Raw genomic sequence first — 9,281 nt, 5'->3', positions numbered from 1 at the left:
AGCCATCAGGGGGCGACTCCTCTGGTTGGAAAAAGGTATGGAAGTTTATGGGAAAATTAGCTACTTCTACCAAGATTTATTACCTCAGTAAACATTGTGAACATGAGTGTATGGCCTCGCTGGTCATCTTCAATACAGCATGATGTCCATCTTTAAATTGTGGTCCCATTTAGAGTAAAATAGACGATATAGACGTTCCTATTGACAGTCTATGGTGGAAACCAGTCTTGAAAATCAGGACTGGTGCTGATGGCGGAGCTGCTATACTGTGGCATAACATGAGGACTTATTATTGGTCCACATGACATAAGGAAAGGAAACGCTACATAACCAAAAGTCCTCAAAATCACAAATGTCTTTAATTGCGGAGCCCCTCTTGACCTGGGTTTGAGAGGGCTTTCTTATCTGCTTTAACTGTCAGACTGAAGATAACCACAGAGATAAAAATCCTTTGAACTAAAGGTCTGTCCTAACGTTAAATAAGTGAAATAATGAGTGAAGATTGGGGGCTTTCTCTCACGTGGACCCAGTGGAAATACCCGTAAGACCTTTTGGGGTCCCAAACTTTTTAAAAACACTTTGTGATTGAAGCTTGTCTGTGATGATACATTTTAAGTCATTACGGTGCAGAATTTATTATTTTTTGACAAACTGCTCTCTTTGCTGCCTGACAGAGAGCACATGGCAGTGAAGACACATTTTCTCCAAATGTGTTATTTCTGTTTGACCTTTATAATCCGATGCATCTTGGTTTGTTTAAAACCATTGGATTAAAACCCGGCTCGTGGTACCGTAACCATGCAGTCCAAATTACAGGCCCGTTCCTTACACAAACACAGGTCAGGCTGTTTGCAGTGTCTCTTATATGCAGCTGCCTGTCATATAGCGCGGCCAGTGTTATAAACTAGAGTAAACAGTCTGCTGGGAGCATGGTGGGGCTGCACAAGTGGACGGAGATGATGCAAGTTATTATAAAAGTGATCAAATTAATTATTACAACACAATTTGCTTTGTTTTTAAGGCACAAACCTTCTGAACATCTTGCTGTTGTGGTATATTTATATGAAATAATCCCCAAATCACTGAAAACTTCAGTTGAATTTATTCTTGTTTGTGTTGACGCATCCGCAGAACGCCCTGGAGATAAACACTGAGGTCAAGGGAAAACCTGAGCAAATCCCTTCAACACAAAACAAGGTAATTTTCAGGCCGAATAGTTTCAACCTACACGTGTCTGAAATGTTCGAGCCTGCTTCCGCACTGAAATGTTACTTCTGAAACTTTTCAATGTGCCATCTGTTCAACAGATACTCTGAATCCCCCCATATCCTGGCCCGTCCTCGACTTGCCAAGAACATCTCTTGTGTCCTTCCCTCATATTTCTTTCATATTGTTGCACCACTGTTTTCGTTTGCCGACTCTCAGGAGCAGTTTGTTGGATCTGCTGTCGTGACCTTTGCCCTCCTTGCAACTTGTTTCTTCTTGTGACACTGGAAAAAGCCATTTAAGTTAAATTTCACCCTGATAAGACAATCAGTTAAATCCATGGAATGTTAAAAAAAAGAAAGAAGAAAAGTTAACTGTCAGCCTTTAAATTCACCCTGACAGTTTTCCTTTCTTCTCGATCCTCATTCTAAATCATAAAATGCAGAAGTCTAGACTTTTTTTTTAACAAAGTTTGAAATATTGGATATAGAATTCAATCAACCGCACACATGTTGAACCAAGTCTTGTACACAAATGATTCGTAATAAGACTTCTTACCCCCTGCGTTTAAACATGCCAGGACTTGTGGGGTGCTTCTGTGTGTGTATGTGTGTGTGTGTGTGTGTGTGTGTGTGTGTGTGTGTGTGTGTGTGTGTGTGTGTGTGCGTGCGCACACGTCCAATGGTTTGGGGGGGTAGCACTCAGCAAAATGACATTCCTCCTTTTGTGTCCACATTCCTCAGGCGGCTCCATTCATTCCGTGTGACTGCGGCTGCTGCAGGGGAAGCCAGGGGTTGCCGAGGAGCGGGAGGAGGATGCTGGAGCCGTGTGCATGGGAGAGCGTGGGCCCGGCGCTCCCCTCCACGGGCCAACAAAAGGTAAGAAAATGGTCCAGTGCCATGGTAATTAGACATGAATGAGCTTTGAACGACGTGACATGTCTCAGGCTTTTGCTCTCCAGCAGAGGAATTTCAACATCCAGCTTGGTTAATAAAAGAAGAAAAAAAGATGGGACTGGTGCCTGTGCACATTCAAGCACCTGAAACACATTGTTATTTTAATTCACGTGCATCGCTTGATGACCCCTCGGGCTCGCGAAGGTACCCAAGCCCAAACATCTTTGTGCAACCATGAAATGATGCTGGAATACATATTCATTAGGGACTCAATCACTCAGGCAGAAAATGCAACAATTCCTGATAGTCAGCTATTCTCACTGTTCCTGCTGACTAACATCAAATTGACCTTTCTCTCTCATAATGCCTGACATTCCAAAATTGCCCCAATATTACCCTAAGAAAACACATGAACTCTGCATTTCAATAGGCCTGTTTGCCCTTTCTCCAGCCTCGCATTAGCATTCAGAGTACAACCCCCCCTCCTCGTTTCATTGTTGAGCTGTGAGTGAGCGTCTGTTACCTGGTTGAGGTGACTCCAGGGGTAAAACTAATGGGGTTCAATGTAGAGAAACCCCACAGAGAGCAGATGTCATGCCCAGGGTGGTTCATCATCTGCTGGGAGTGAGAAATACAGATCCAGAGAATCACACACATGATTCACATGGCGCTTTGAGGCTTCGGAGGACTAGCAGCACACTCCAGAGAAACATAAATTATGTGATTCACGAAGGGCTTTGAAGTGGATCAGAGGGTGAAAGGCACATAAAGTAACACATATATACTTGCAACATTGTGTGTCCTATTCATAACCCCTGTGGCACGCCATCCATTTTCTCTCCCTTATTTTCCTTATTTCCTGACAATGCCCTAAAACAAGTTTTTTGTTTAACCACCTTTCTTAACAACCTAGCCTCCCCATTGTTACCTCGGCTGATGACCTAGATGGACATTTCAACAACCCAAGAGAACTTGTTGCATATAATTGAGTCAAAGCTCAGTAGTGACATGAAGCCACATGACCGTGGTACAGTTCTTGTATAGCATAACGTTAGCTAACTTCTGGCAATTGTAGTCATGCTTCAAAAATCATAAAAGAGCAAAACATGTGGGTATCATACTTTTTTTTTTTTAGCACAGAGTTTAATCCAAAATCCAATGGAAGAATCCCATTGTTTTTTGTTTGGGGAACCAGTGCAATGCTAACTACTTCATCTCACATCAGTCTAACAATGTAATTCCTCAGAGATGCCTCTGTCTGGAAACGATTAAACACAATTCAGGTGTTTTCTGTCCCTTTTCTAATGGAATACTAGCCTGACACTAACTCAATTGCATAATTTAAGTGACGGATTTGTCCCGCCAACATCAACATGGAAGCTGACATTTTTCTCACTGACCAACAATTTTTTTTAACTATTACTATTTATTTATTTAAGTCTACTTACATCCACGAAATCTCATCCACACTTGTTGCCGTTTTTCTGTCACTATTTTGTATGAATGGAGCTAAATAGCTAGCTAGCTATGTAGGAGGAGGATTTAATTCCGCCTTCTAATCTCTGATTGGTCAATTGTTCCTCCTTACTATATGAATTTGTAAACCAATCCAGAGAAACTGGTGATGATGCAGAGGTCGCAAACCATGCTAAACAAAAAACCCTACATTTAAAAAAATGTCTTACTTTGGAGCCATCTGTGGCGGTGGTGAATAAGCTGAATGCAACACAAAGACAGCGTCAGTTACAGGGACTCATTAGTCTACAAGCTAAAGAATGTTGCTTCAAAAATAATTTGAATAGACTCTATAATCACTACAATGGGTGGCTAAGACTCATGGGAACTACAGTTTAAATAGTTGTTGTTTTATCTTAATTAAAATGAGGTATTCAAATGTTAACGTCCTGTTAATAGATAATAGATTTAATAGAAAACCTGTGAAGCAGAAAGTAAGAGGGAAGTGAACCAGGATCTGGCCTTTTCCAATTACTGTAACTGTGGATTATATGTACGAGCAGAGAGCAGTCGAGATGATAATGAAACAGTTAACAAAAGAGTTTTTCCACTTGGGAAGTCACTAAACATGCTGCATTTCAATCTGGTGTACTGTGGCTGCTGTTGGTGTACAAACTAGCAACTGTTGTTTGTACAATGGAGCCCTTCCTGATTGTTGAGAGCTGTGCAAAGTCTAGCACGAATCCCCTGGTCTTTGATTGTGAGGAACACTTACCGGTGATGTGTTAGATGACTGGACTGTTTCTGACATTGATCCCTGTGTTGCTGCAACGGAAAAACCTTGAGGTGACCTCACATCCTCTCTGTTTGACCAGGAGAAAAGTACGACTGAAAAGACTCCATGAATGCTTATAGTTCAGGCTGAAAATCCCGCCTGGGCTCCCATTAATTAAGCGGTTGGAGCGCGCGGGACTGTGCAATGCTACATCACATTTGGTAGCGGTCACAAGAACAACAGACCACACCTGCTCGCACCTTTCTGTAATGATGGTGTAGTCAGGCGTGAAGTCCTCTCCTCCATGTAAATAAGAGGGTTGGAGTCTTTGCTCTAAAAGGTCCTGAGAACATGTTTTCTCAGTCAGCTTCTTTCTGCGCCAGTGATACACCAACACGCTTTTTTTTTTTTGTCCAAAGTTATAACAGTTTTGGTGATTTCATATTACAGATTTCTGTCGTAATTTTTTTGTCTGTGGTCTTTTCAGTGGTTTCAAGTGGGTGGATCTCTTTTGGAGGAAGGTGGAGTCACATACTGCTGTGCACCAATCAGGATTTAGCAATATTTGAGTAAAATAAATCTGCCTTCCACACCGTTCCACAGATTAGCTTTGTTTCTGTAAAAAAAAAAAAAAGAAGCAACCCAAGGATGTTGTTTTCTTAATTAAATCTTTGATTGTTGCTTGTTTTGTCACAAATATCAGTTTTATCATTGTGAGTCATCTCATGATATTAAGATTTAAAACCAGTTTCCAGGGGTTTTAATGTGAAGCTGCTCTTTAAATTTGATGTGCTAGGCTGGATATTTTCTTTAAACGGCCTTCGAAATGAATTCAGATATGAGAAATACGTCTGCGTTATCATATTTGTTACGACTGTATTTATGACAAAAGAAAATCTGCAGAATAGTACACATGTCCTCCGATTCCATGGTCCGAAAAACATTCCTCTCAAATACATTCTTGGCTTATTAGTCACGACTGTTACGAAACACATGAAATAAGAAAACCGCATGTCTTTCATGTCTTCAACAAAGAAATCACAAAACAATAAAACATGTTGAGTTTATTAGACGTACTTTCCTCATCAGCATTTAACTTAAAAAAAATATCAACATATTTTACGACTGGGCATTCATTTTTATCAACCCTCTGATCACAGGTCATGACGGTCATGTCTCATGACTAGAACAGGTGTAACATAAAACATGAATGAAGGCTGCGTTCTGTTTGGGTGTTCCAGCATCAGAACCTGGTACTCTGCTGCATGCATCCCTGACTGGACCACACCTGAATGGAACAGAGCCACCGTTATTGTTCTCAGTTACACCTGTGCTTTGTGCTATGAGCCTGTTCAGGGCGCCTAAAAGGTGGATGGGTGGATGGGTGGATATTCGGACTATGCTCGGCAGCAGATACACTTTCAGCTTTTAATGAGTGTCTTTCCAAACATCCCCCCCCCGTCCAGTCTAAACAAAGGAGCTGGAATCCAGTTTTCACCCCACAATGCAAACAAAACCAAACAAATAATAAAAAAAACTAAATCTGACTTCTGGTTCAAACAGAACATAGAAGGAGAAATAATTAAATACAAAGGCCAGACTTTGAGAATATGTGAGCTCAATGCAAACCAACTAAGTAAATTACACACATTTATATTTCACATTACTCATCGCTTTTCCCGCAGTGCCCAAGAGTAAGCTCAAAATTTGCAGCGATGCTTCACAGTCCAGCCCACAAACCATATGGTCTTGTGAAATAGGCCAATATTCAATTTTCAATAGCAATTTCAAATAAACATTTTTTTTGTAAACATAGCAACACAGAGAAACTTACATCTGTACAGTCATCAGGCTGATTTGGAGATTTAGGCTTTTATGATTTTTTTTTTTTTATTACAGGGCTCATTTTTAAAATCATCAGCGTTACAAAGCAAACACTGACGGTGGGAGTGTGAACACTTGAGTTGACAGAATCAGTCTGAAATAATTTAGCTATCACTAGGACACAAACAAAGATGGAGATAGAGGGGGGGGGGGGGGGTAAAGCTGGTGGAGGCAGTTTATTTTGGTGTCATTGGGCAAAAATGGCATTATACCCTTTCAGCACATTATAATTCAAGTGGCCTGAGAGAAAACTAGATGGCTCTGTTTTCTGGCTTTAGAAAATCGAGCGTATAACAAGAAACTTTGGCCAATCACAAGTCATTTCAGAGAGAGGGCGTTCCTATTGGCTCGTCTACTGATGCAGATGCACGTCCCTTTAGATATTCTGCCTGATTCAACAGCAGAATATCCTGCAAAGAAAGTTGCTATTCCAGCATTGGCAACGACTGCCTACGCTGCACAGCGACCCAAAAAAGGAATAGGAGTTGAGTAAATGTTGCTGATAGTTTAGCCTTCTGCTCCTACCTCACAGCTACAGTTAGCAGAAGGCTAAACTATTAGCATACTTTTCTCTCCAACTCTGAAACCCATCTTAAAGGTCTTCACAGGCCTACAAGTTTCCAAAGACAACAATGGCCTTGGGATCCCAATCACGCTCGAGATAACGTTTAAATGCAGGACCACTCGTACCGGTACATATGCACATGCTTGTCTGGTGGGAGGGGCTTAGTGCTGTTTTTTTTAAATTCTGGCATTCTTTTTGCCTTTAGCAGAAACCTGCCTACCCTGGTGTACCACTTGAATAACAAAATGCTGAAAGGTTATAATGGATTTCTTTTGCCCAATAACTCCAAGAATAAAGTGGCTACCTCAGCTTTAAGTAGTAACAGGGCATCTTAAGGTACAGTGCAAGTTTAAATAAGGGTTTCACCTCAGCCTCTGGGGATAAGGAGTTCACAACAACTCCCCAGCTGGAGCTCAGTCCTGGCAGCAGATCAGTCACTGCCATGGAAGAGAGTAGCAAAAGTTTTTCTTCTTCTTCTTCTTCCAACTTGGGTCTGCAGGGCAATAACGCATTGCAGACTGGGAGCATTTAAAAAAAAGGTCTGTTGCGTGTCTGTTCTCCAAGGAGCTCCTCACTCGCAGGTCCATGACACAGCCGTGTCATGACGAGGCCACCCGTCAACTCTGTCTTCACACGGAAGTCAGTATGAGAGCAGGGAGGAGGCGCGGCAAGAGGGCACAAAAGTCAAAGTGGGAGTGGACCGGAGGTCAAGTTTGTTATTTACACGACGCCGTGGGTTTATCTGGTGTGCTTTAACGGGTTTGTTGAGGACCAACAGTGATTTTGAATGAAACAAAACAGGTTCTTGCTGAGACAGATGAACAGAAATGTATAATTTATTATTTGACGCTCCCTTTGATGAGCCACTGAACTTTATACTGGGAACCGTAATCAAAAAATACCCCAACAAGTTCCACAGAGTTGGTATTGAGGGGGAGAGAGAGTGTGAGAATGCACCGGTCAGTGGGGACGAAGCAGGAGCAGAGCGAGCACCACGGGGAGCGTCGGGACCAGGCGGCTCCTCCACAGCGGAGCAGCAGGTGAGGAGGCGCCGCCGGCCCCGGCCGTGGCCAGGCGAGGGGTCAGCAGCTGCTCCTGGAAGGTAAAGTCGTCCATCGCCAGGTTATCGGCCAGGTCTGAGAGGGAGGCAGACGGAGAGGAGACAAAGAATGAGAAATATGAGCGAGGCAGGGAAAAAAAACAGGCGCGGAGACAATTAGAACAAACACTGTCACAGAAGCTGAAAAACATGTGCGGTGCGCCTGTCCTCCTTTCACATGATGTCTCACACAGCTGTAAAAACAATGTTACACTCGCAGAACGAGAAAACTCCGAGCTCCGCATAGAACCAGATGTCGCATGTTATTGTTGCAGACACATGCAGAATCACACAGACACATATTTCACCCAGAGTGAGTGTTGAAATGTGGATTTAAGTGGTGAGATGCTGAAAACAAGAAATGAAAATTAAAAACCACAGAGGCTGAATGAGGTCATGTCTCAGAATCTGAAACACGCAATAATTTCGACTGCCGTGTGTCTTGTCTTTGAGACAACTTCATTGTTGAAAGTAAAATTAGTTGTTTTATTAAATGGGTCCCAAAATAAAATAAAAAAAATACTTTGTTATTCTGTTTGGAATTTCAAAGTGGGTAAAGGGAATGATGACACCTCATTTTTACTAGTGAAGGTTTGTTGTAGGCACCAGGGAGGGATTTATATGCGCTTATACACTATCGTGGCCGAGGGTCGGATGAGAAGATGAGTCCTCTAATGTGCCTTAACTATGGAGCTATAATAGAGTCGGAGTCTGCTAGCTGAGTTTGGCACAAAGACTAGAAGCAGTGGGGAAACACTGCAAAATGCTTCAACTTTGTGACCCTAACAAATGTCTACACTGACATAGAATAAAAGCTTGCTGTATGCAGAGATGTTGGATTTACACTGACTCCACAGCTCTGCGCTTTTGCTTCCACCGCGTTGTTGATCATACACAATCTTGCGTGGCTGTGGACTGTGAGAAAATAGTTCCAATGACTTCAGGGACGGTTTGGAGAAAACGACACTGCTGTGGGGCTCCTGCTCTGCGTACCGCAGTGATATCATCTGCTGTAACCAGCCCATCGCCCTCAACTTTCACCTCTCCCTCCACAACGACCGTAGAGGCGCCCTCAAGCAAGGCACTTAACTCATTTTGCCGCAATGGCGCCTTTCAGTTAGCGGTATACTGGGAGACGCCCAGGTGTCTTTCACTGTGTGGATGTGAGTTGGAGCGCCACAGAGATCCTTGGTTGGATAAATGAAAGTCTGAAAAAGTGAATTACTCCTCAGTCACTCCCGTACTTCACTGTTTTTACTCCCTTCTTCTCCATCTGTTCTGCACACTGCAGTGACTTTGCGGTCACCTGCTGCTCCGCTCCCACTTGCTGATGTCTCGCTGCTCTGCATCCACAGCTGTTTCTCCTACCGACGCTGAGCAGAGCTCTTCCTCCCTGTGTGT

General features: G+C 42.8%; 1 protein-coding gene across 1 annotated transcript in view; it reads right to left on the bottom strand.

The window, feature by feature from the left end:
* Positions 1-5,381: 5,381 nt before the first annotated feature.
* Positions 5,382-9,281, bottom strand: part of gpc3 (glypican 3) — a 95,298-nt gene continuing 91,398 nt past the window's right edge. The window contains exon 8 of the mRNA XM_068714298.1: positions 5,382-7,917. Coding sequence (XP_068570399.1) covers positions 7,742-7,917 — 176 coding nt within the window. The 3' untranslated portion in view covers positions 5,382-7,741. The remainder of the gene's footprint in view (positions 7,918-9,281) is intronic.

Source organism: Cebidichthys violaceus, unplaced genomic scaffold (assembly GCF_023349555.1).
Source record: "Cebidichthys violaceus isolate CVI_PGR_0920_01 unplaced genomic scaffold, fCebVio1.0.p SCAF_2, whole genome shotgun sequence".
Taxonomy (NCBI): Eukaryota; Metazoa; Chordata; class Actinopteri; order Perciformes; family Stichaeidae; genus Cebidichthys; species Cebidichthys violaceus.
The sequence above is the reverse complement of the archived record's forward strand: the minus strand, read 5'-3'. Positions and strand labels throughout refer to the sequence as shown.